General features: G+C 65.0%; 1 protein-coding gene across 1 annotated transcript; it reads right to left on the reverse strand.

The window, feature by feature from the left end:
* Positions 1-214: 214 nt before the first annotated feature.
* Positions 215-22,005, reverse strand: SMTN (smoothelin). Its single transcript, XM_062009595.1, has 21 exons — positions 21,867-22,005; positions 16,634-16,794; positions 16,362-16,455; positions 16,161-16,239; positions 15,730-16,067; positions 14,089-14,191; positions 13,651-13,904; positions 13,453-13,507; positions 12,260-12,346; positions 11,380-11,760; positions 10,262-10,365; positions 8,109-8,225; positions 6,904-7,062; positions 6,736-6,811; positions 6,360-6,524; positions 5,749-5,811; positions 5,523-5,586; positions 5,041-5,211; positions 4,846-4,969; positions 4,621-4,772; positions 215-1,090 (listed from the first exon to the last, which is right to left on the reverse strand). Exons 1-21 carry the CDS (start codon positions 21,915-21,917, stop codon positions 940-942), a joined length of 2,949 nt encoding a protein of 982 aa, XP_061865579.1. The 5' UTR covers positions 21,918-22,005; the 3' UTR covers positions 215-939.
* Positions 22,006-26,710: the final 4,705 nt, after the last annotated feature.

The raw sequence follows: 26,710 nt of genomic DNA on the forward strand, positions 1-26,710 counted from the left end.
ATGGTGCTCCTGGGCTCTGGGCATCATTCCTGAGCAGGAGGAGCAGCACGTGCCCGAGATCTCCCCCTGGGCCAGGCGAGCAGCAGGCCTGCAGGCAGAGAGGCCCAGGGGTGGACGGGACTGCCCACGCTGTTCTGGGTGCTGGGGTGTGCTCTGCACCGGTGGCATGAAGCAGCAACAGCTGAGGAGAAGGACCCAATGCAGAGGCATCACCCTAGAGAATAACCCTTTATTGTCTGGCTGGTGTTGGTACACGTGTCAACGCGGGTGTAGAGACAGTGATGGAGAGGCAAGCGGCGCTGAGCACATGGTGCCCTGAGCTGGGGAGCAGAGCAGGGGCTGCTGTCCCAGCTCCCTCCTCGGGCCCCTTGCTCCCCTGGGACCCCTCACCTCCCTGCCTGCTCCTCATCACATGGGCGCCTCAGCCCCTCCCCGTGTGGAAGTGCCCCAGGGTGCACGTGTGCGGTGGGAAGCAGGGTGTCAGCACAGCCGTGGAGCTGTCCCCAGGGAGGTGGCACCAAGCAGGGCCTGTAGTGGGCAGAGGGGCTTCCTCGGGGGGGGGGCAAGGAGAACCGCTCGTGGCTGCGCTGCCTGGGGGCTGCGCTGTGACTCAGGCTGGGTTGCACGACCCAACTCCAGCCGCCGATCCCCCCGTCACAGCCGTGCCCGGGCCTCCCCAGGGCTGCAGCCCTCGGGACAAACGACTCCTGGAGAACAAATAAGTTAACACGCTGAGGGCAGGAGCCAAGCCAAGCCGGGAGCAGCCCTGGCAGTGCCTGCCCAGCCGGGGCAGCGGGAGCCGCAGCCAGGCAGAGACGTGGGGCTGCCCGTGTGGCAGAGCCCCCGATGCCGGTCCTCGCCCCCGCCGGGCCGTGCTGGGCAGCGCTGGCGGCCGCTGGCAGCCCCGCGGGCAGGGCTGGGCGGGGGGCAGGGCAGGCTCTAGCACTCTTTCTGCCGCATGCGCAACTCGTGGCGACGCAGGTGATTGTAGAGGGACTGCACGTAGGTGAAGACACACTTGGAGTCCGGCTTCTTCCCCATGATCATCATGTCTTCCACCTCCACCAGCGGCACGCAGTCCACCAGCGTCCTGCGGAGACGCAGCCCTGAGCGCGGCCCCGGGCGGGGGCTGCAGGGGAACCCCCGCTGCTGCGGCCGGGCACCGCTGCCCTCAGCCCTGCGCAGCCGCTGCCCACCCGCCCTGCCCACGCTCCTGCTGCTCGTGGCACTGAGGAAAGCACGTGCTGCCGTGCCAGCCGTGCACTCTCATGGTGCTGGCAGTGGCTTCGTGCCCAGGCTGTGCCCACCCTCCTCCTCCTCCAGATGATGCTGGTGCGTCACAGGGAGAGACTCGTTAGTCTGCGCGTGTCTGTGCTGTGCCTCTACCCCAAACCCCACTGGCTGGTCTGTGGACAGGCCCTGGGCACGCGCTGCCCATCGCTCCTGCCATCAGCCCTGGCCCTGCTCTCCTCGCAGCTCTTCCAGCCCAGTTCCCACTCTTGTCCTGGACCAGAGTCTGGGGCACTGCTTGCCCCAGGCACAGCACAGCACCACTGGTGCTGAGCTTTAACCAGCTCAGCACTGGCCTGTGCCTACCCTCTCCTAGCCTGGGCTCTGGTGCAATGCTGGTGTCTGTCCAGGGCCATCCTCCAGCAGCTGTCAACCTTGGGGTCCCTGGCAGGGCAGGTCTGGTGTCCCCCTATCCCTGCAGCCTCTGGGCTCTGCCATCACCCCTTCAGGGGGGTGGCAGCCCTGCCCTCGCTCTGCCCATACCACTCACCCAGCATCCTGGGCTGCTGTCTCCCCAGCCTTGGGATCCCTGGACAGCCAGGGAGCAGTCACTGTGATAGCCAGGCAGGGCACAGAGGGGAACTGGCCACCTCCTCCCTCTAATTTTCCTGCTGGGAGCTGGTGAGGGGGCACAGAAGCAACCCTGCCACTGCTGCCCTCCCCTCTCCCAGCCCTGCCTGGGTCCCTGCACCTCAGGCTGCTGCTGCTAACAGCTGGTGTAGCCACGAGCACTCAGGGCAGGGGCTGCACTGGCATCCAGGGTCTGCTTGGAGCAACATGGCAGCCCCCACTCCTGCAGCAGCTGCTCTGGCCCTGGGGCTGCCCTTGGGCAGGGGCTCTGCCCTGATGCAGCTCTGAGCACAAGCAGGGGCAGAACCCCAAGCTGCCATCCACCACCACAACACCCCCACAAGTCCCGATTGCCATCACCCCATGGCGCAGTAACCACGCTGCTGCCTCGGCCCCTCAGCACAGCCCCCCCAGCCAGCCCTGCACCGGCCAGCTCTCCTGCACCGGCCAGCTCTCCTGCACTGGAGCTGTGCAGCCCAGAGCCTGTTCCCCCCAGCCCCGCCTCCTGGTGTGACCACCCTGGGGAGGCGGGGAGCCTGTGCTCAGGGCCTTGGGAAAGCCCTTGCCTGAGCTCCAGAGGCCCCTTGGCCCTGCTGGCTGGGCTCAGGGGGCGATGGCGGAGCACCTTCAGTGCAAGGCTCTGCCCTTATAAAGCCATTGTTTGGGCCCCGCTGTGCCGGTGCCACGTGGAGCCCGGGGCAGCAGCGGCTCCTGGCAGCTGGGATGCCCCTGAAGACAGGCACAAACACTGCAAGACAAGGCAGGTCCCAGGCCTTGAGTCACACTTTCCAGGCTCCCGACGTGCCCATATATGAGCAGGCAGCACCTTGTGGGCAGGGCATGGGCAGGGCCCGGCCTCCAGCAGCGGCTGCAGCCCCCCCAGACCCAGGCAACAGCCTCAGCACACCCCGGGGCAGGGGAAGGAGGCGGCCGGTGCCTCCGGGCCATGCTGCAGCATCCTGGGGGGGGTCACCCAGACCTAGGCAGCACTGCCTAGGCTCCTGCTGCTGCAGAGCACCCAGGGCTGCATCCCCACAGCCCATGCCCTGGGTCAGGCTCAGCCCACGGCGTGGGGGGAAGAGCCGTGGCAGCTGTGTTCCTGCCAGTGCCATCCCCGTGGCTGGAGAGCCAAAAGCTACCAGGGTGACACAGTCGGCCCCCTCCCCAAATCCCCACGAGTGCCACTGTGGAAGGCCAGAGGCCAGCTGGCCACCTCCACCCCTCTCCGGGCCACAGCTGGGTCCCGCCGGCTGACACTTCCAGGACTCGCCCCTCGCCCAGCAGCATCCCCCAGCCTTGTCCCCACGCTCCAGCACCAGCGGCAGCGGTGGGGCCGGGGCAGGTATTCGGAGGGGAAGGTTCTCACCATCGCTCCCGGGGGGGTGAAATGGGCTACGACTTTTTGGTTTTTACCAGCCCCTTCTGGACCAGGCAGCGATAGAATTCCTGAATGTATGTGTACACACACTTCCAATCCGGCTCGCGCATCCGGACCATGTCCTCCACGTCCAGCAACTGCGGACAGTCCGCGTGCTTCCTGGGGGCAGGGAGAGAGAGGGGCAAGCCAGTGACCGCAGCCCAGTCGGGGAGGGGAGAAAGAGAGAAAACAAGAGACACGGATCAATGCAGTTCCCGTCCCTCCCCCAGGCAGATGCTGCTCTGCTCTCACATGCTCTGGGGGTGTGCGATGCAGGGGCAGGAGGGCTCCGGGCACCGCCACGCCAAGGCCATTCAGTGAGATTCGGGGGAGCACAAAGCGAGGGAGAGGGAGGGCGGGTGAGCGGTGTGGAGAGGCGTGAGGTCCAGAGGGAAGGACAGATGGAGGCAGAAGAGGAGGAGTGAGGTGTTCTGGCACGCCGGGTGCTCGGGGAGCGGGTTCCAGAGCGGAGCAGCGCTCTATATAGCCCCTATATAGACCCGCCGGGAGGAGGGGAAGGGGCCAGGCCCAGCCCTCCTGCCCAGCTCCGCTTGGAACCGCATGGCACAGCCCTGGTGCAGGAAGCTCGGGAGAAGACGCTCACAAGAGCTGGAGGAGGAGGAAGGACGAGAGGCCACCTGGCTTCCAGGCCGGAGAGATCGATGGCTCTCTCAAGTCCACGCACCGGTTCCCCAATTAAGGCAAAAAGTCCATTAGCAGGAGTACCAAGAGCCAGGCACGTGGCCCCCTTCTCACTCCACCAAACAGCACTGTGGCACCTGGGGAGCTCGCAGGAGCTCCCAACTCACGCCATCGCCCTGGGCACCGGCCGGCATGGGACCCTCACCCGCCTGTCCCTGCCTCTGGGCAGGGTGCTGGAGGGGAGGAGGAGTTGGTGGGAGAGAGACAGAAGGAAGGAGAGAGGGGCTGGCTGCCAGCCCTCCAGCTGGACACGCTCCCGCCTCTCAGCACCCAGGAAAACTAGAAGCAAAAGGGGAAGGGAAGAGACTGGAAAAGCTGCAACGGTGTTTGAGCCCCTATGACTGTGAGAGAAGGCACCTGGCACGGGCAAACCCCGCTCCCAGGGGCTGCACCCCCAATGGGCTGCACTGCCTGCAGCCAGGCGGGCTGGGGGAGCTGCTGCCCTGTCTTTGGGTGCTCTGCCCCACTCCCAGGAAGCCCAGACTCCCCTGACTAACCTTGCCACACCAAACTGGGCTGTGCTGGCCTCTTGCGGCTCTGTGTACGCAGCCACCGCTTTCCTTACAGTGTCCCCCCCGGCCCTGCGCAGTGGGCAGCTCTGCCCCGACCCGAGCCCACGACGCAGCACAGGAGCTACGTACTCTGCGGAGGAGAAGGCCACCTCGAAGTTGTGGCGGCGGTTCTGGGGCGTCAGTTGGCTGTAGTCAAATGCCTCAGGGAAGAAGTTGTGGACCAGGGCGCAGAAGGCCATGCCATCGCTCCAGCTGGACGAGAAGTTCTGGATGTCCACGTGCTGCGAGGGCGAGAGAGTTATCGAGGGGCAGAGCGGCCAAGCCCCGGGGACCGGGAGAGGAGGCAGCACTCACCTCGTAGCCCCGGGTCTTTGCTCTGCACCAGTCCAGCAACATCTGCTTGATGCTGTTGGCGTTGGGCACGCCGAAGCTGGAGGAGCGCTGCACGGCGCCGCGCGCTGCCACAGGGCCCGGCGAGCTGTGGCACAACACGCACTGTGTTACCCCTGTGGCGCCCACCCGCCCGGCCCACCCCCGCCACGGCCTCACCTCCCGCCCTCCTTCTGCAGCTTCTCCATCATGGCCTTGCGAGCCTGTGAGGCCGAGGTCTTGGGCAGGCTCTGAGCTTTCATCAGTTCCTTCTTCTTCTCGGCCTGGCGCCGCTCCAGTGCGGCCAGGCTGCTCTGCCTCGAGGCGCTCTCATCTTCACGGTCAAAGATGCTGGGAGAGACACACACACGAAAGTTAAGGAGGTTGCAGGCAGCATGGGAAAAGGCACACAGTGGCCTCAGTCTGCTGCCAGCCCTGGGCCTCTGCAGGACTCCATGTCCCCGAGACAGAAGAGGAATGGCTCAAGGTCCTTGTTTGATAACATATATCCATGCCCGTGGAGGAACCACTGGAGACAGTGAGCACGTGCCAAAGACCAGGAAGCTTTGGGGACATCCCCACACAGGGATACGAGAGTTTGTGCAAACAGATAGCTGACAGGGACCACTTGGGCATGGCTTCAGGGAGACACCATCCCTCACCTGCCTGTCTTCTTGGAAGAGGAGCTGTAGGATGATTTGGTTTGAACAAATGTGCTGTTGCCATCTGCAAAGAAAAAGACAGGCCTTGGTCAGGAGGTGAGAGAAAGGGTGCCAGGCAGGTGGGAGGCTCTGCCGACACTGCAGGCAGGGATGGCTTGGCCATAGCAATGTCCCTGGGCTTATGCCCAGAGGATGCTGCAGAGAAAAGGGCAGAAGAAGGTCTTACTGTCTGATCTCTTCACATAACTCGACTCCATGGTTGTGGTACGAGAAGTCTTGGTGCCATCATCTGCAGGGGCAAAGAAGGCAACAGGAGATCGACTGAGGCTGGGGCAGCAGCACCCACAGACACCCACTGCTGCCAAGCACCCTGCATTTGGCAGGCAGAGCAGGCACAGATGGCACGTGCTCCCCAGGCAAAGAGGCCATTGCGAAGGAGAGGGGAGCTGGAGCATCCATCAGCCCCCTGCAGCGACTGCCAGTTTCAGCCACCCAGAGACTGGGAGAGCAGAGGTGTAGGGGACAGGAGACTGGCCCGAGGTGCGGACAAGGCCCCTGCCACTCGATCGGATGGAGGATCAGGTGGGAAGTCACCAGAGCAGATCCCTTAGAGATGCCCAGGCAGGCTCTGGGTGAGGTAAAGGAGATGCAGCAAAACTGAGCCTTAACCACTGCCCCGCCCCGGTGCTGTCAAGCCAGACGCAGAACAAGCAGTGAGAGTGGCAGAGAGCAGCTGCAGCAGCAGAGCACCAACAAAGCCTCCATGCGGGCTCCTGCAAGGGCCAGCACCCGGCTGCCATGGGCAAACCATCCCCACAGCCCCAGCCCAGCCCATACTCGACTGGACAAGGCGCTCGGTCTTGGTGACAGTTCTGTGTGCTGAGCCATCAGCCAGCTGGGCGCTCTGCGTGGTGGTGGTCTCTGTGGCACGGCTGGCCCTCCCCACTGCAGCCTGGCTCCTCGTTTCCTGCAGCCGCTGCTCCCGTTCTTTCTCCCGCTGGTCTGCAAACGGGAGTGGGAAATGGTGTCAGGAGCGAGAAGTGGGGGGGGTTGGCATGGCTCCCGCCACACTGAGGGTCCCTGCCAGCCCAGAACCAGCTTGTGGGAAGGACCCCGTCCTTAGCCTGGCATAGCCAGGGGTGTAGAAGAAGAACCAAAGCACCCTCCTACTTCACCGCAGCTGGCTGGCCCCATTGTCCCCATGCCGAGGTACCTCGCTTGCGCTGGCGCAGCTCCCGCATGGCGTTTCGGATGAGCCGCCGCTCCTCAAAGTCTGTCGTCTGATCCAGCTGCAGGAGGAGACAGAAGTCAGCATCGCCCCTCTGCCACCAGCCCAGGGTCCCCTCTCCTTCTTCAGGGAGCCTGGCAGTGGAAGAGGTACCATCTTATCCAGAACATCTTCATCCTCGATCCTGTTTAGCTCCTCAACACTCAGCTTGCTCCTTTTCTCCAGCTTCCTCACTTGCACCTTCTCCATGCCGTTGGGCAGCTCCGGCTCCAGCCTGGGTGCTTGCTGCTGCTCCCCTGCCTCTGGCTCCATCTACAAGGACACCGGAGAGCGACTGAGCCTCTGCCACCACGGTCACCCCTCCCAGCCCGTGCTGCTCGGGGTCCAAGCCTCCCATCGCCCCAACCCCTGCCCAGTGCCACAGGCAGTGGGGGCCCTGGAAGAGATGTGCAAAGTGCGTTGTAAGAGCTCACAGCTCGGTGGGGATGTTGCGGGCATCTGCAGTGACCGAGGCAGGCAGGGGAGCACGGCATTCCCCTGAAGCACCCCCTGCCCCAGGAGGGCCTGGCCACCTCTGCCCTGCTCCCAGACTGCAAAAAACACCCCGAAACGTTCCCCAGCAGAGGCTAACAGGCTCTCCAGCAGGCAGGGGCTGCCCGAGTGCTCCCGGCTGGGCAGTGCCTGGGGCCCAGCAGCGAGCAAGGCGCTGGCAAGGCCAGTGTGTGATGTGAGCAGTACAAGGGATTTCCAGGGAATTAAGGGACTTAGAGGAGAGAAGAGCTTGTGCTGGAGATCAAGAGCCTCCCCCACTCAGGATCTAGGCCAGCTCGGCCCCGCTACAGCAAAGCTAGGACGCCAAGTCCCTTTCAGCACGACCCCCCAGCAATGCACAGCAGGCAGCGGGCCAGGCCCGGAATAGGGCCCGGAGGCAGCAGAGAGGAGGTAGCGGCACGGGGCCGGAGCAGCCCCAGCACACACCTGGCCCCATCCCGCGCCCTGCTGGCTCCGGCCCCGGCCCACGGCAGAGCCGCCGGTGGGAGGTGACGCTGCGCGGCGGTGCCACCACCTGTGCCTGGCCACAGCTGCGCGTGAGGGGCCGGGACAGCTGCCACAGCCGGCCCATCCGCCGGCACCGCCGAGCACACGCGCGCCCTCCGGCCCCTGCGGCAGCGAGCCCAAACCGCGGCAGGTCCCGGCGACACCAAGTTGCCTGTGTGCCACAGCCGTGGTCCCGCCTCGTGCCAGGGGCTTCGCCTTGGCTCCAGACACCCCTGGGGCCGCCAGGAGCCCCGCGGGCCAGCGCCTCCCTCCCTCCTGCCCCTGACGGGCGCTGCCGTGGGGCAGCCGCCCGCACTCACGCCGCCGCTGTTCCGGGAGAGCTGCAGGACCATTTGCTGGCGCGTGCTGGAGAAAGCGGGTGGGTGGGCCACGGGGCCGCCGGGTTCCTCGGTGCCCTCAAAGTGGGCGCAAGGGTCCTGTGCTTCCAGAAAGAGAGCGCTGAGGTCCTCCCCGGGGAGCTCCCGCAGCCCCAGCTGCAGCACCATCAGGTCGAGGCGCCGGCCCAGCCGGGTCAGCTCTGCCCGCAGCTCCAGGTGTTCCTCCTCCAACGCCCGCAGCGCCCGCACCAGGGGCTGCACCCGCCGCAGTGCCTGCTCCAGCTGCCCCTCCACCGCCCCCCGCAAAGCCCCCAGCTCCCGCCGCAGCTCCGTCAGCTCGGCCGCCCCAGCCTGCTCCAGCCCCTCCAGGCTGACCCCCGGCATGGCGGACCCGTTGGTGCCGGCGGTTGCCACGGCGAGCCCCGCTCAGCTGTCCCCTGCCCTTTATAGGGGCCCCGACGCCACCCCCGGCTGGAGGCCGTCCCAGCTCCACACCCGCAGGGCTATTCTTGTCGCAGCACCCGGGGGTCCTGCACAGGGGTGTCGGTGCAAGCGCTGACACTTGGCAGCACTTCCAGGCCTGGGACCAGGTGGCTATGCGAGAGGGAGCTCTGCCGAGAGACCCCTCTGCCCCGGGAGGCTGCCAGCACCCGCGCTGCACGGCAGGTTGGGCACAGCCCCCAGGAAGGATCAGCCCCAGCCCCTCGCCGTTCTGGTGTGCTCCAGGGCAGGGACCACTCCTGCGTCCTTTCACCTGAGGGCCCTCCTGCTCCTGGCCGATATCCCCCAGAACACATCGGTGTCTCCAGCCCCAGGCTGGCACCCGTGCGAGGGTCTTGGCCCCCAGCCCTGACTGTGAGGGGCCTCCTTTCCCCTCCTGCTGCCAGACGGATGCCATGGGGGCAGCGGGTCCCCGCTCACTGGGTACAGCTGGCACCCCCGCAACAGGAAGACACACAGCAGCAGCCACTGTCCCCACACCCTTGCTCCCCAACGGTCCCTCCAAACAAGCCCTACCTGGCAGGGCTGCCACCACCTCCTCCTCCTCCTTCCTGCCCACTGGGAACACACCTGGAGGCCGCATTCCACTGGGCAGGGACAAGTCCTGAGCCCCCTCCCACGAGCAGTGCCGCTAATACCTTAATGAGAGCTGACGGGAGGCTCAGGCAGAGCCTGCCCAAGCGCATTAGTGTGGGGAAGTGACCCTGCAGAGCAGGCAGAGCACTGCTCATGGGCAGCAGCACCTGCTGCAGGCAGCACCTGAATGCTGCCCTGCCTGTGTGCCACCTCCAGCAAGCCAGTGAGGGCTGAGTTGACGGTGCCACGGGCACGGGTGCTGCCATGGCGTCAGGGGCAGCCAGGCGTGCTGAATGCCGAGAGCCAGGCAGCCCCTCAGTGCTGCCAGCGCAGCTCCAGGAGGGCCTCGCACTTCCCTAGATGGTCAGGAGCAGATAAAGCGCTGCAGGGGCCGCACACGCCGCCTCCCGTGTGCACGCAGCTGGGCTGCGTCTCGCTCGCCCCCAGCCCTGCTTCTCCCCACAGGGGTCTGCAGTGGGTTGTTTTTCCAGTCGCACCCAAGAATCCCTCCCAGGCCAGGACAGGATGGAGCTCTGCTGCTGCCTTGGGCTGGCACAGCAAGAGGAGGCAGGACCCCAGCCCATGGCTTCAGAGTGGGTTGGAGACCCTTGGGGAGGACCCTCTGGCCACCTCCCCAGTGCCATGGCCGGGGGCCATTCCCAGGGGGAAAAATAGAGCGGTGGGTGGTAAGAGCTTTTTTTCCTGAGCTGCTGCCACTCTAAAAGGTGTTTAAAACAGAGGCAGACACACATAGAGCTCCCAGCCCAGCTCTCCCCCACCTCCCAGGTGTCTGCATCCATGGTGGCGCAGTGCAGGATCCAGGGGGCTCACATGGCTGAAGCTGTGTGCCCATGTATAGACCCCAGGGTCTCTTTGTAAACAAAAGGAAACAAAACAAAACACACACAAATTCACAAACAAAACCACAACAAACCCAGCCGGAACCTCCAGACTGTGCTGCCAGCACCAACCCACCCTCCTTGGTCACTGCTCCCCACCCCAAGCACAGGAGACCGCAGGACACGTCCCCACAGTACCCAGCCCTTCGGGGCACTCACCTTGGTGACATTGCTGCTGACACTGCTGATGCTACAGACGCTGCCCACGCTGCTGGGGACGGTGGTGATGCGGAGGGGAGAGCTCCGTAGCCCCAGAGTCATCTCTGCAAGGGGAGCGAGAGGCACTTGGCGTTTGCCCCAGCCTGACAGGCTCAGACCCACTCCTGGGGAACGGCTTTGGCCAGGCTGCTTGGCTGCTGCACGCATCCTGCCTTAGCAGTGGGCACTGAGCTCTGGCGCAGCGGAAGGGCTCTGAGGGTAGCCAAGGGACAGTGAAGCCAGGCCCCCGTTGCCACCCTGGCTCATCCTCCTCTCCAAGGAAGGGCACTTTCCGCCGTGTCCCAGCTGGAGCCAAGACCCAAGGGTGGCCCCTGGAGCATCCCAAGGTGGTCATGTCTGCAGGCAGGGCTGGATCAGAGGCAGGGCCGGATCACACATGGTCGAGTAGTAGGGATGGGACAGTGCAGGACAGCACAGACTCCCCCAGACCGGCAGGGGCAACATGGGAGAGTGGGTCAGAGGATGGGGCAGGGCTACGGGGACAGTGCAGGGGAGTGAGAAAGGACCCCAGGCAGGATGGTGGGGATGGGCTCTGAGTACTGAGATGCCCTGAGCAGGCTGAGCATCTCTGCCAAAGTGTGTGGGCTGACAGAGATGATCCTGCCCATGGCCTCTGTTCTCCTAGCAGTGCCTGTACTCAGCCTCTGAGCCACCAGTACCCAAATGCCACTACTGCTGTGTCCTGTCAGCGCCTGCCTGGACCATCACCACGCACCTGCTGGTATCTGCCTGCTCACTGGTGCCCACCACCCTGGCCATGCCCAGCTGCTCACTGGTACTTACTTGCTTCACTGCCCAACCACGCACTTCATCCTCCCAGGAGCAGTCCCACAGTGCTCATAGCCCTGCCAGCACCCACCTCCCACAGTTCCACCTCCCTAGGCAATGCCCACTGCGCCCATAATCCCCACAGTGCCCAGCTGCCCGCACTGCCACCTTCAGCGGCTCGTCATCACACCAGCTGTCCTCTGCCCATCGCCCCCACCCAGTCTGCAGGGGGGATGCCATGTGCCCGCATCACCCGCCTTCCCCAGCCCTGCCCATTGCCCCGTGCCCACCTGCCCGCTGGCTGCCGGGGGCGGCCACGACGCGGGGCGCGAGGGGCTGCACCCGCCCATCCTTGATCTCGATGGTGAAGAAGGTCTTCATGCCGCCGGGGCCGGGGCTGGGGCCGGGGCCGGGGCGGGGGCCGGCGGGGATCGGGCCGGGGCCGGGGGCCGGGGACAGGCGCTGCTCTGCGCCGCCGCCGCCCCGCGCGTTTTGAGCGGAGCCCGGCGGGGCCGTGCGGGGTCCCGGCTGCCATTGGCCGCGCCCGGCCCGCCCCCCCCCGCCCGCCCCCGCGCCGGGGGCCGGCCCCGAGCCCGCGCCCGCCGGGGTGAAGCGCTGGGCGCGCTCCCGCACCGAGGCGGCCCGCGGCGGGGGCGCGGCGGGACGGGGCTCTGTGGGGAACAGGCACGGGTGTCAGCGGGGCCGCAGCCACGCGCGGGTGCCCCCGCCACGCTGCACCCTCCTCCTCGGCCCCGCGGGGTGCCCCCTCCATGCATGCACGCGGCCGCCCCCCCGCGCCACGCAGCCCGCCCGGCCCCCTGCTCCGGTGTCCTGACGCACCGGCAGCACCGCGGGAGGCCCGCGTGATGTGTGCCATCCCACACGCATCCCGCCACTCGTGCCACCCCTCTGGCTGCTCGCCCCGGGGCAGCCGCAGCCCTCCAAAGCCTCTCATCCCCCCTCCCCGTGCCGCCTGAGCTGGCACTTTGTGCACACGGGTGTGAGGGGATGGATGCTGAGAGGGGACAGGAGAGCAGGTGGGCAGGCAGCAGCCAGCCCCAGGCAGACAGCAGCACGCTGCCAGCGCGGGGCTCAGTGCCCGCCCGGGCTGTGCCCTGGTGCCTCCTGCCGCCGGGCAGCAGAGCGGAGCAGCCGCCGCTGGGACCTGACCTGTGCGTCCTGCCGCTGGCACCTGCGCCCACCGGTGAGTGCTGAGGCGAGCCGGGGTCCCTGCCGTGGCCGGGGTGGATGCTGCCGCTTGGGAAGGGGCAAGACAGAGATGCAAGGAACAGGACACAGGGAGCAGAGGGTGAGGACAGGACAGGGTGCTGTTATCATCTCTGCCCCTCCTCCCCTCCCCACGAAGCACAGCACCCTGGGGTCCCTCTCCCTGTTACCCCAGTCTCAAAAGCGTAGTGCCAAAAGGTACCAGCCCTCGCAGGCTGCCCTGAAGCCCTGGCAGCTGCCTCTACCCTGGTGTGCCACACCACATCGGGGAGGGGGGCAAGGCAGAGATGTGGCTCCGCGTGCCGCAGTGGGGTGGTGAGCGGTACCCTGTGAGGGGTCTCTGCTGAGAGCTCAGGATCAGCCCTGTGCTCGCCAGGCCCTGACAGCCCAGCATCACCTCAGGCGAGGGGCCCAGCCCCCCTGCAGCCAGGCAGTGCCTGGGCAGTGCTCTGGCCTGGGGCTGGCTGGAGTCATTGGTGGGGGGTCACTCAGCCTTTCCCCAAGCACCCAGCCTCGAGCCCTCAGGCAAGGCAAGGGACGAGGGGTCCCGCAACCCTCCCTCTGCCCCAGGGCTGTGCTGCACTGCAGCCCACCACCCCTCAGCATCTCTTGAGGCAGAGAGCTTCTTTCTGGGTTTCGGTTTGGTTTTCTCTGTGTTTTCCTCCCCGTTTCCTCCCAGCACTGCTGTGGGGATGGTTTTCCCGGCAGTAGGAAGAGGGCAGCTGCCGACAGTGCTGTCCCTCGAGGCTGCGTGGAGGACCTGGAGGGTGCTGGGCCCTGGCAGGGCCACAGAGTGCAACCCCGGGAGGGGCTGGGGCCAGCCAGCGCAGGGACAGCCTTATTGGGACAAAGAATGCAAAAGGCCAGGATTTGCTGCCGGCACCGATTCCCTTTCATGGCCCTGCTGCCTCCCGGTAAACAGCCTGCCCGGCACCCCACGGCACCCAGCTGGGGCTGGGGCAGCTCTGCAGCTGGGGCCTGGCCTGGCCACATCCCGCCGCCACGCCGCTGCCCCGGCGCCCACGGGCTGTCCTGGCCCCAGGGCTGCCGCCTTCCCTGCGGGGCTGGGCCCATGGGGACCCTGGGGCAGCAGTGCCTGTGGCCCCGGCGCTCCCTGCCCGCTGGGCTGCACTTACCAGCCGCCGGCTCCCCGTGCCCAGCTGGCACCCGGCCACACGCCCCCACACCGAGCTGCCAGGAGGGAAGGGCAGAGCGGTCAGCTGGGATGGGTGGCCCACGCATCCCCCCACCATGAAGCTGCCTTCACCCACAGGACTGCCAGCCCCTGGCTCCCAGGGCAGCACTGGCCCCAGCCTGTGCTACCAGTTCCGTACCTGGCTGCCCACGGTGCCAGCACCGGGCTGGCCTCGGGGCTGCTGCTGGCTTTGCCTCCCGACAGGCTCCTGGGCAGTGGCAAGGGTGCCTGGGCTCTCTTCCTTCCAGGCTGCCTGGTACTGGCCCTTGGGCTGGGCAGCCCCTGCAATGCACGGCCGGCCTTGCTCCGGCTCCTCACCACCAGCTTTGGTCTCTGGAGCAGGCTCTGGGACTGGCTGCAGCTCCAGGATCACAACGGTGCCCGGGACCACAGCTGCAGGGGAAAGAAGAGGCTCTGGGTGGGGGCAGTGTGCGGCTGCCTGTGGGACATCCCCAGGCCCGCAGCCTCGCCACCTCCTGGCTCCCCTGCCCACACCGTTGGCATGTGCCACACTGCCCCCTCCACCCTCCTGCCCCGGCAGCCCTGGCGCCGCTCCTGGCCTTTTTCAGGGACTCACCCTGGGCACTGGCTTTCTGGGGGTCTCCAGCCTGTTTGCTGTGTAGCTCCAGCAGTCCAGCTGGAACATGCTCCTGGTGCACCGTGTCGCCTTGCTCGAGGGCCTGGAGAGAGCAGGGGTGAGAGTGGGACCAGCCCTGCTCCAGTCTCTGACGAGGTCACCCAGCCAGGGACGTGCCATGGCCCCTTCCCGTGCTACCCAGGTCCCTGCCTGTCCGCTGCCAGGGGCCACTGCAGAAGGCTGGCAAGGAGACAAGCGTCCCCACAGCCTGCTGCCTTCATCAGGCAGGGAGGGGGATGCTGTGTGTACTGCAGCGGGGCCAAACCCTGCACACCCCTGGGGCTCTGCGTGGGACTGGTAAGCGCCAGGGCACGGAGCCAGGAGCTGCCTCTTGAGTCCCTCTGTGGCCTCTGCCACAAGTACACCAGCCTTGTCCCATATGGAAGTGAGAGGAGAGGATGGCCCCTGCCCAGTGCCCCTGTCCCCTCCTGCCCCTCAGCCCAGACACATCAGGGCTCCCCGAGGCAGAGAGCATCCAGTTTGGCATCACCCTGCCCTGGTCTGTGGCACCAGCAGCTCTGTTCAGCAAATGATGAGATGCTCTGGGTGCAGGATCATATGCAGGGAAGAAGTGTGTCCCTGAGACATGCCTGAGCAGGGCCAAGGTGTCCTGGTGCCACCAGCCAGGGAGCAGGGTGCCAGTCCTGGCTGTGCCAGTGTCTTTAGGAGCACTGTGGGCTCCATGTACTGACTTGACTCCAGGGTGCGGGGAGGCAAGAGAAGGGCCCATACCCCGAGGTGGCTGCTTGGGACAAGTCCCAGCTCAGTCAGGACTGGGGTCACCAGCACACGTGGATGAAGAAGGCAGATGGTGCTGAATGGTGGCACAAGGCCATGCCTCCACTGCAGCCCCTTGCCATGGCCCCAGGGTAGGTGTAGGGGGAAGTGGAGCTGAATGGTGGCAGATGGGGGGACCCATGCCTTTCCACTCAGTTTATAACCACTGCTTCTCCCTTCCTCACCCTCTTCCCCAAAGGGCAGCCCCATATGGCATCTCTGCAGGGACTCCCTACTGCCATGAGGGCCACAGACCCCTGTGGGGTTGCTGCCACTCCACAGGAAATCCAGGCTTGTGCCCATTCCTCGCAGCCCTGCCCAGCAACTCATCCTTCTCCCAGCCAGACAGCCCCCACCATGGATGGTGAGCACCAGCCCCCTGAGAGCTGTCAGGAACAAATAGCATCAGGAAGGGGACAGGGGGTGGAAACTCAAGGTTTCTGCCTGTGTGAGGGGACTAGTGCAGGCAGGTGGCACAGGAAGGATGTCTGTTGTCTCCAATGGCTGCAGCGGGAAGGGAGCACCCAGCACCCTGGGGGCCCTGCAGACCCAACTCCTGCAGCACTTGTGCCCAGGCTGCAACCTCAGGGGGAAGCCCAAGGTGCCCCTCATTGCTGCTGGGGCCAGGCTGGCACAGCCCAGCTGCACACTCTGTGTCCACAGATCCCTGCTCTGCCTTGTCCCAGGCCCCTCGGGTGGCTGAGCCTGGCATGCCTAGGAGTTTGTGCCCTAGATGAGCTGGCATAGCAAGGGCAAGGAGGTTTTCGAGGGTCCTATCCCCCCAGCAGCACCCTGCACACTCACCACTGAGCTTTTGGGCTCCTGGGCAGAAGGCTGCTCCTGGGCAGCTTCCCCATGGCTGCTCTCCTCCAGCCCAGCCAGCACCGGCTGCTCTGCATCATCCTGCTGGCCGCTCTCACCATCGCTGGCTGTGGCCAGGGCTTCGGCACTGCCCTCGCCATGGCTCTCCCCGATTCCAGACAGGGCTGGCAACTCAGTATTGCCCCTTTGGCTGCTCTTCTCGCTTCCGGACAGGACCGGCACTTCAGTGTCCCTCCATCTGCTTCTGGCATCCCCGGCCACAGCAGGAGGCTCGCTGCTGTTCCTCCGGCTGCTCTGCACGTTCCCAGCCAGGGCTGCAGCTGCGAGGCAGTAAAGGTGGGGTTTAGGAAGCAGATGAGTGTGTCCCAGGCTCTTCAGGGTGACAGCCCTGGGACATAGGGACAGTGCCTCACCTTCGATCTCCTCAGCCCGCAGCTTGCGGATGGCAGCTCGGATCAGCTTGCGCTCCTCGTACTCACCCGCTGCCCGCAGCTGCAGGAGGGAAAGACCCGGGACAGGAGCAGAGTCACCATGGCGCACGGTCACCGCGGCACACGGTCACCGCGGCACACGGTCACCGCGGCACACGGTCACCGCGGCACACGGTCACCCACCCTTTTTGTCAGCTCCTCCACGTCTGTAATGGTTTCGAGCTGCTGGGCCAGGGCAGCCAGCGCTGTCTGCTGCTCCTCCTCCAGCCGCTGGGACCTGTGCAGGGGCGAGAGGGGCCACCCGGGAGCTGCCACGACTGCGTGGGAGCAAAGTGCCCTCGTGGGCAGCAGATGAATTCGGGGCCACCACTCGGCTGCTCCCACCCTCGCACCCACCCACACCTGGTGAAGCCACGGCTGCGCCGGGCCGGGCCGGGCGGGCTGCCGGCACTCACCGCGGCCAGTTCTCCTTGTCGTCGTGCCGGTGGCTGCCGCGCTCCGTGCGGAAGCGTTTGGATGCCAGGGCCTCCTCGTCCCGCTCCAGCTCCTGCCTCTGCAGCTCCCTGATGGCTGAGCGGATGCGGCGGCGCTCGGCCAGGTCCAGCGTTGCCTCCAGCTGCGAGTGACGGCGCAGGGCTCAGCACCAGCCGCGGCCCGGCCTGCGCCCCGCTGCCCACGCGCCTCACAATGGGGCCGTCTGTGTGGCACCGGCTGCCCGGCACCGCCTGGCCCCGTGGGCAGCGGGCACAGCCTCCCCCGTGCAGAGTGCCGGGAGCAGCCGTGGTGAGGAGGGGCTGCCATGGAGGCACCGAGGTCTCCAGGCACGTGAGGGGCCAGGAGACGGGGCCCGTTTCACAGATGCCCATTGGCAGCTGGTGCAGCCCCTCAGCGGTTGATTCCCTGCACCCTCGTGTCACCAGCACAGGGACCAGCCCACCAGCCCCTCCAGTGGCACGGGGGATGACACAGAGCCTGTTCCTCTTGCCCCTGTGACCCCCAGGAGGTGCTGGCTGGGAGGGTCACAGCAGCCCACCCAGGAGGGGACCCCTCCAGCCCCTCTGCAGCTCTCCCCACACTCGCTCTGCTGGAGGATGGCGGATGGTTCTCTGAGCCAAATCTGTGAGCAGGATTTGTCCTAAATCAAAGGCCAACCCTCTGCCCGTGGGAAGCACAATCACAAATCCCCACAACACCCCCATGAACATATCTCGTGGGGGCTCCTCAGCACACTCAGCACCACTCGCCAGTTCCTGCTTCTGCTCCTCCAGATCGGACCCACAGTTCAGCGCTGCCATCAGCCCAAGGCTTTTGAGGGGGCCATGCACAGCCTTCCCCATCCTGAGGGGGTGCAGAAGCAGCTGGACACACAGGGAAAGGCCAGCCAGGACAGGCACAGCGCTGCTGGCTTCCCACTGTCCTGCTGTGGGACATCAGGACCGACTTGGTGCTGGGAACCCAGGAGCTGATTTCCCACGGAGCTCGTTCAAAACAAACCCTGTGACCCACAGCAGCTGCTGTCAGTGTCAAGCCCCAGCATGCTGGGAGCAGCCGTGGCTGAGCCACAGGCCAAGAGCATCTGTCCCCTCCCTCCCAGGCCTGTGGGCCACTGCCAGGCCACCCATCCGGGCTCTTCAGGCAGCGGAAACATGGGGTCAGTCCCTCAGCCGGGCCCAGGCTGAGCAGCACCCAGGGCCTCGAGGCACTGCCTGCACACAGAAACCCACCCTGCACACAGCCCCCTGCAGAGCCATCGGCCTTTGCCCTCCCTGGGCTTGGGGACCACAGGAGGGTATTTCCATGCCAATGAAGCCAGCCTGCACAGGCACCAGGTACCACCACACCGGCAGCCAAAGCTATGGCCCTCCAGTCCCTGCTGGCCCTGGGTGGGAGCACTGTCTCCCCCTAGGTGGGAAGACCCTGGCAGGATGCTCGGCAGCCAGGATCAAGAACCACCAATCCCCAGGGCAGGTCCCCCCAGTCATGCTGGCACTGAAAACACGTGCAACACCACAGGCAGCTGCTTGAAGCCAGGGTGCTCCCTTCCACTCCGGCAGCCCCCACAACATCAGCTGGCAGTGCCATCCCTCCCACCACGCTGCACCCGAGCCTCTGCCTCCTGGCTGGAGCTGGGGCCTGCAGCTCCCTGAGCAGCTGATCCAGAGCTGGCACCTCCATTGTCACAAGGGCAGGGAAGCAGCTGGGAAGAGCAAGAGCCACTGAGCTGGGAGCGTAGGGGGATGCTGGGGATGAAACCAGCCCCTCTATCTACATGGGCCTCCCCTTTCCCACCTGCACATTTTGCCTGCCTGTCCCAGACACTGCCTGCACCCCTGGGATGCTGCTGCAGGCAGAGACATTTGCTGTCAGGACAAAGGCACCACGACAGGGATTTCCCTCATGCTGCTCCAGCAGGGATGACAGCCACCTTGGCCAGCCAGCTGTTCACAGAGTGGCAGTGAGGGGCTGGGGGAGTGATGGAGCCTGCTCTGACCCAAATTGTCTGAGGGCAGAAGCCCCATTGTAAGCACAGCTCTCCTCAGAGCCATGCACGAGCCTTGGGGACAGAAAGACCCTCCTTTGCCTCACAGTGGGAGACCAAGGCTCTGGCCCTTCCCTAGATAAGCTGCTAGTGGTGCTTGGCTTGGCCACAGCACCTGGGTCAGAGTGGCAGCTGCAGGAGCCAGGAGTGCTGGGAAGCAGAAGCCACATGATGGGACACCAGCCACACACACCCCAGGGCAGGGGGCACCCTGGCACTGTGGGCTGTGTGGCACCAGCCCTTCATCTCCAGGGCCTGCTCTGCCCAGGAGGCTCCAGCCGGGATCTGACCTGCACCCAGGACCTAGAAGGCTTCTCCCCGCAGGAGAAAAGGCAGCTGAGCAGGATAAAGAGCCTCATCCCAAGTCCATGTCATCAGGGAGCTGGGCAGAGGCAAATGAGTGGCTCTGGAGGCTCCGTGGCCAGGGGCAAGGGGCAGCTCACCAGAAACCACAGCTGGAGCCAAGGGGCCCAGCCCTGCTGGCACGGGCAGGCCCAGGGATCAGCACATGCCGAGGCCCCACCAGCCCTGCAAATTAATGGTTACAAGCAAACAGCCGCCTCAGCACACGCACAAAGTGGCTTTGTGGAAAGGGAGCTGGCAAGGCACCCACGGGCTGCTTTCCCACTGATGCCCAAGCACAGCAGCGCTCAGAGCCCTAGTACGACTGGCTGTGCCTCTGGCTGGGCCATAATTAGCTCTGCATCCATCCAGCTCCCTGGAGAAGCTGAGCAGAGAGCACTTGAGAGGCTGGAGCCCCATCACAGGGAAACTGCTCTGGGGACAGGAGGCAGGCACATCAAGCACCTCCTACAGTCCCAAGCTTCACTACCTTTGGAGGGAACCGTGGAGAACGTGGCTGCCTCCGAGGCAGAGGAAAGCAGGAAGGACAGCTGGGTGGCAGAAACGTGGCAGGGATGCAACACTCCTTGGGGCCACTGAAGCCTTTCCCAAAGGCCAGTAGATGTAAGCAGAAGTCCTACTGGTCATGATTTCCCTAGCTCAAGCCTGCCCTACCTCTGCCTGCAAGGGGATTTGCATCCTAACTATGTAATTAATCAGGCTGAGATCCGGAAAGGCAGGGAGCATTTCCCAGCCCAGGGCCAGCAAACCACAGCCTGGAGCTCAGCACAGCCCAAGCACTCACTAAGTCTCTGCCTCCAGAAATCAAGCTAAGGGTCACCCTGCAGCAGCACCCACACTCCCTGGGCTCCTGCAGGTCCTTGATCACCTTCATGCTGCACCAGAGGTTCACCCCCACTGGCCTCACCAGCACTGGGGTACCAGTTGTGGAAGGGGTAATGAGGAGGGTGATGGGGAGCTGAGGCTCCCTGGCAGCTCTGAGCCCAGTGGGCACAGTCCTGGTGAGTGGGATGCAGGGACCTGCTCACACCTCCCAGCCTCCTTCTTCCAAGACCCCCGGGGACGTCACACGCCACTGCCAAGGTCTCACTTGCTGTGAGAAAGGAGGAGGAGAAGCAGCGCAGAGCTGAGGGCTGGCTAGAGCAGAGGAGCAGGGAGGAAGTGGTGGGAGAGGCAGTTTTCCCATATATGGGCTAATCCTCTTCCAGCTGAGCAGAGCCAAAACCTAACCAGAAAGAAAAATAATTCCTTCCCCACCTCACGTCAGCTCAGCACAGGCTTTCCCCAGCCCGTGCACAGGCACAAAGAGACCTGAGCCGCAAGGTCTAGGGGTGCAGAGCCCCAGCGAGGCAAAGCCGAGGCAGCAGCGAGAAGTGGTGTTTGCTGCGCAGCTGAGATCCACGTCCCCAGGCTGGCTGGAGGCATGGCCACCCCACAGACCCGACACCCAGCACATACTGCTCCCCTCAGTCCACACACCTCAGCTGGGACAGGGTAGAGCTGGGCACCGGCAAGGCAGGGAGAAATCCACCCAGAGCACCCATCCCCAGGCCTCCGGAGCCCCGCACTGGCCCCAGTGTCACCCCACGGGGGGCAGGAGGCTCCTCAGGCCGCCAGCAACACGCAGGTCTGTGTACGGCGACCCGGAGCGGACCGAGACTGGCACGTCAGCAGGCTCTGGCAGGGCAGCACAGCCTCCGCGCCGGCTCCTGCTCCCAGCACGGCACGGCTCCCGCTTCCCGCGGCACCCCGACCCTTTCCTGTTCCCGCAGACGTGCCTTCCCGGCTGACTCAGCTTCCTGCCGCAAACCATCCCCGGCGCTGGCCCGGGACACCCCGCGCCCAGCCCCGGGGGCAGCCAGAGAGCCCCCAGCCTGCCGTGACCCGGGACTGGATGGAAGCCGGCAGGGCCGGGCCAAAGTGGACCAAAGCTGGGCAGCACTTTGTAGGACTTCCCGGCACAACAGCCCTGTCTGAGCAGGTCAGGGCTCAACACCCAGAGCCCCACGGACGGGACAAGGACTCATCCCCCATCAGCCACGGGGCCCGGGCTGGGCTCCGGCGCTCACTCCCGGGGGGCGAACGGAGCAACGAGGCGACTGGGTCGTTGCTTCAAGAGCCGCCTCTCAGCCGTGCGGGCACACGGGCTGGGCAGCAGCCGCGGGCACCGAGGCAGCCCGGGCAGCGCGGGAGCAGAGCCCCGGGCCAGACGGCTGCCCGCTCCGGGAGGGCTGACCGGGGAGCGGCTGGCAGCAGGAAACGTCTCGGGCGGGAGCCGCAGGCCAAGGAGATGGAACCAAGGGACAGACGCTACAACCCGAGCGCGGCTGCGAGCAAAGGGCCGAACGCGGCCAAAGCAGCGGGGTCGGGGTCTCTGCAGTCACACGGGGCGGGACGGGGACTCGCGATGGACTTCATCGGCACCCGGGACTCCGGCCCAGGCCAGCTCTGCGGGCCGGGACCCCCCAAGCACAGCAGCCTCCCAAGCACCCGCAGGCTGAGGGGCAGTGGCAGCTCCACTGGCCGGGCCCACGCCACCGCTCAGCCTCGGACCGGCGCGGCCGCCCACCGCCCCCTTCCCACCGGGCACGGGGAGCCGGGGCATGGCCGGGCTCACTCGGATCCACCGGGCACGGGGCGCCGGGGCATGGCCGGGCTCACTCGGATCCACCGGGCACGGGGCGCCGGGGCATGGCCGGGCTCACTCGGATCCGTCGTCCCGGGAGCCCGGCAGCCACGGAAGGCTGCGGGCAGCGCTGCGCGCCGCGGCCCGCGCGGGGACTCACCAGCCGCCGCAGCGCTCCCTCATCCATGCCGAGGAGGTTGTCCTGCGACATCGCGCCCGCCCGTCCCGCCGCTGCCGCCGCTCGGGGGCTCGGCCGGCACCGAGACAACAAGGGCCGGCGCGGCTCGGTGCGGCTCGGCTCGGCCGGGCTGGGGTCGGCTGCGATCGCGTCGGATCCGCCCGCGCGCCCGCGCTGCCGCCCCGCCCCCCGCCGCCATTGGCTGACGCGCCGCTGCGGTCCCGCCCCCCCGCCACCATTGGCTGAGGCGCCGCTGCGGTCCCGCCCCCCCGCCGCCATTGGCTGAGGCGCCTCCCGGTCCCGCCCCCGTCGCGCGAGGCTCCCGCCGCCGCCCCGGCCCGGCCCCGCAACCCCCCCGCGATCCCCCCGGTCCCGGCCGCTATCCCCCCGGTCCTGGCCGCGATCCCCCCGCCGCTCAGCGATCGCTCAGCGCGGCCGAGCCCACACAGGGACTCCCTCGCACCTGGCCCAGCCCGCAGCGGCGGCTGCTCCCGCCCGCAGAAGCTGCTGCGACTCCCGCTTGCAGGGTGCGGGATGCAGAGGCGCCCGGCACGTCCCGCACGGACCCGCTCCCCACCGCATCTGTGGGGGATCACGCCCTGCACACGCTGAGGCTGCCTTAAGGCTCTTCCCGACACCTCCACAAGACTAATCCCTAGAGCACGACCAGAGCCCCCCACCCCGTAAGGGCGTCGTAGGGACAGGGGTGTGTTGCCCCACACAGTCTCAGCGCTCACTCACCTGTGCTGTCCTCAGCTCCTTCCTACCCTTACACTGTCCTACAGGACTCTGGTTTGGCTCATACCTCTCAATCCAACTTCTTCCTTCCCAGGACAGGGTATTAGCACTGCTGTGCTGCTCGCAGTGGGCTCCCTCTCCCAGGCAGGAGTGGGAGCAATGGGGGATACAAGGGGTTAAGAGGGTACATATTCCTCCAGGCTCCCATCCCAGATGGCACAGTGCCAGAAGGATGACCAAACCTGGGGCTGGGGCAGAAGGAGGATCCCATGGAGACCCCAAAAGCTGCAAAGCTGCAGCCCTGCCCAGCACGTGACAGGTTTGATGGGGCTCAAGCTTGTTTCATGGCAAAGGCCAGAAGTACCCCATGGAGAGGACCAACCCCTCTTGCAATTGGCCAGAGGTGCTGCAGGCTCTGCAGCCCAGGCAGCTGCTTCCATCTCCTTGGAGAGGGAGAGATGCTGCCCCCCTGCCTCTTCCCAGCCCCCCCCAGCAGCCCAGAAAACAAAGGGCTTCTCCAGAACAGCTCCCTGAGATCCAGTTCGTTGCTTCTCTGGGAGTTTCCAGGTCTCTGGGGAGGTGTGTGGAATGGAGCAGGACTGCAGTCTGCCACAGGGGAAGACCCACCGTTACAAGCCAGAAAAATGGGATGTAGTGGAGGGCCACCACTGGAAGGGCCCAGCACTTTCCAGTCTGGGAATACTGTTTATTCAGTTGTCTTGCTCCAGGCCAGTTTGAGAGTGTAGGTCTCCAGCTGGGCTGGCATCCCAGAGCCCTCTGCTCCCTGCTCCCCTTGGCAGCTCTCTGTTCTCCAGCCTTCAGCAGCACCAGGTTCCGCTGGAGCATGATAACTCCTTTCCAAGCAACTGTGCTAAAGCCAACTCCTTCAAGCACCATGCCACCCAACAGATCCTACCTATCCCTCTGCCAGCCTCAGAAGCGACATGATCTTTGCTGGATGAGCTCTGTGTTGCTGGGCTGGCACACACAGGGGTCTCCACCACCTGCAGCTCTGCTCATTACACAGCCCCTCAGCTGAGGCTGTGCCTGGAAGCAGGCATTGGACATGCACCCAGCTCTGAGCCATGGAACAGCACAGCTGGCAGCAGCTCTCCTGCCTTTGGGTGTGTAGGTGACCCCACTGGCAACTTTGAGCTGATGAAGGTGCAACTGGAATGTTCTCCAGCCCCTCTGCCAGCAGCAGCACTGGGGCAGCAGCACTGCACGCTGGTGCATGGCTGGCAGCATCCATGCTGGACTTCCTGCACCCAGCTGCAAAAGCATGCTGAGCTGTGCTGATGAAGCAGCCTTGGATGCACAGTTCCCAGCACACATAGCCTGCCTCTGCTCCCACAGGTCTGCATCTCTCTTCATTCACCCCAGGTAATGACCCAGCCATATCCCCACAGAGCCACCACAAAGCAGTGAGCCCACAGCCCTGCTGCGTGGATGGGGAGCGTCAGCCAGCACAGCCTCCGAAAAGCACACCTCCTTATTCCCATGGCAGCAGAGCCAGGGGAGATTTACAAACCCCTCGGGGAGCACAGGGACAGCAGCTCCAGGCCTGGCCCTAGGCAGAGCAGGAAGGGCTGTGGGCTGCTGCCCAGCGCATGGGCACGCGGGCAGCTGAGGGTGTGATCTCAGTCGCCTGCAGAAGTCACAGGGCGGCTGCCACGTGCCAATTTGGACTGGCAGGTTGCCCAGATGTGACAAACCTGCGCCAGGGAGCAAGGGTCTGCGTGAGTACAGGGGAGCTGGTCCCTGGGGGCTCCCCCAGCCAGGGGATGGTCAGAAGTCATTTGAGTTCCCTCTGTAGATGCTGAATGTAAACAGCAGTGATGAAATTTTGTTGTGCCGGCCTCGGACTGGTCTGACCCTGGGCTGTGACACCTGCCTGACTTCAGGATCCTGGGACCCCTCTCTCCTCCCTCCCATCTGCTCCATCAGCAGGGGAAAGCTTTCCCAGCCTGGTCCCTCCACTTTCCAGAAGAAGCCAGGGAGAGGGGACCTGGGACCCTGGGTGAGTGCCTGGGCCACACACCCACCCCTGGCTGACACAAGCAGCCAGACAAGCTCAGGGAGGAGGGTGAGGAGGATAACTCCTGGCTTCACTACTCTGTGCTGTTTGCCCATGGCAAGCACGTGTGTAGCCTGACGCTGCCACTCCTGTGCGTGCCCACACCAGGGCAGTTCCCACACAGCACCCTGCTGTCATCAACAATGATGTCATGCTGGGTGAGTTTCGGGGCTCTCAGACCCACTTCCCAGGGCACCCCACAGCACAGGGCCCTCGTGGTGCCCAGCTCCTGAGCAGGGAAGAAGCTCCCCTGACTGACTGAGGCTGTGGGAGCAGATGGGCCCCTTGTGCCTCCTCCTCCTTTTTCTCCTTTCCCTCCTCCCTTGGATGTGAGGATGTGCCAAGATCTTCCCAGACAGTAGGTCCCTGGGACCACCTAGCTGGGTTAGTGCTAACACTGGCATGAAGACAGGCCAGAGCAGCAGGACCCAGGGCTGGATGTAGATCTCCTTCATCATCCCCACTGCCTCAAGAAGTGGCAGGACAAAGAGGTGGGTGCACCCCACAGAGAGATGGCAGGACAAAGGATGGGTGAAGGGCAGCCCCCCAGCTCTCCCCCTGGGCTGTGGATGGAGGCTGGGCAAGACAAAGGGTGGCCAGAGGGAATACATGGGAGTGTGTCTGTGAAGCAGTGGGAGAAGGGCACAGTGGCTCTGCTGAGCTCAGAACAGCCATAGGGACCATCTGCCTGCACAGGTCTGGTCAACTGGTGCTATTTGCTTAGGACAGGGCACTCGTGCCTACACACGTCCCCATTTCTCAGGCATGACTCATGTCCTGCTGAGAGCCAGGGCAGGATCAGGTGTGATGGATTCCTCATATCCTGCTCTTGGCATGGGATTCAGGCAGCCTCCTGCCTGCTCTGGGAGTGCTGCATCACCAGGGCTGGGAAGGAGCTGTGTGACAAGAAAGGTCTCACTTCTGTATGCCACGCTGCCTGAAGAGGAGCAATGCTGTGGTGGACACAGAGGGCTCCAGTTGCTAACCTGGCTGGGACATAGCTGTGCACTGCTGCTTGATGAGCCAGAAGCAATTTGCCCTAAGTGTGCATCTCCAGGGATGGATCTCTGCTGTATCTCTGCACCCGCACACAAGGAAGAGAATGTGCAGGTTTGTCTGTCTGTCTCCAGGCTGTTCTCTCTGCTCCTGCTGCCCACAGAGGGCAGGTGTGTGTGGCAGCTGTGGCTGCTGCAGTGCCAGGGCTCGCTGTGCCAGTGGCCTGATTCTGCACTGGTGCCACCTTGCAAACAGAAGCAATGGCTGGTGAGTGCCCGAGGGCTCAGCCTGCACAGGGCACCTACCTGCCCTCCTGATCTCCTTCGCAGGAGCCTGTTGTGGAGGGAAGATCTCTGCACTGCACATGCACTTGCTGGCTCAGCCCACTCCCCCTGCCTGCACCACTCCTGGCCTGGCTCACATCCTGTTGCTGTGCCAGGGCAGTGAGCTTCTGCCTCACCATGGCCTCAGCTAGCAGGAGTTAAACCTCAGATGAGTGAATCCATTGCCTGGACTCTTCCCTTTGGCCCTTGTCCTATGGAGAGCCTCCCAGGCATCCTGTGAAGCAAGCACAGCCTATCCTATTCCCAGCCTTGCAGAAGGAGCCAGCAAAGCGCCCAGAAGGACCATGTGGATCTCTGCCAGGGTCTGTCCTGTGGCACCACATCCACCATAGAAGCCTGGATCTGCTCCTGCTGCAGTGTCTCTGACACTGCCTGCTCCTCTTGGCCACAAACTCACCTTGCATATGCCCCCAGGAAGGAGAGGAGAGCGAAACACCATCAATCCTCAGCACTGTAGGAGACCAAGGATGGACCATGGCGTGGCACAACATCCCGCAGCACAGGACAGGGCCACAGGCAGGACACTATGTCTGATGGGAGCAGAGGGAGCTTGGAGGCAGAAGCTGGAGCAGAGCTGGCATCAGCTCAGGACATGGCCCCGAGGCTGCAGCCTACTCCCTGGCAGTGGGCCCCAGGGACTGCAGTGCTTGAGCAGGGCCTTGGTGTCAGCA

This window comes from Colius striatus, chromosome 17 (assembly GCF_028858725.1).
Source record: "Colius striatus isolate bColStr4 chromosome 17, bColStr4.1.hap1, whole genome shotgun sequence".
NCBI classification, from domain to species: domain Eukaryota; kingdom Metazoa; phylum Chordata; class Aves; order Coliiformes; family Coliidae; genus Colius; species Colius striatus.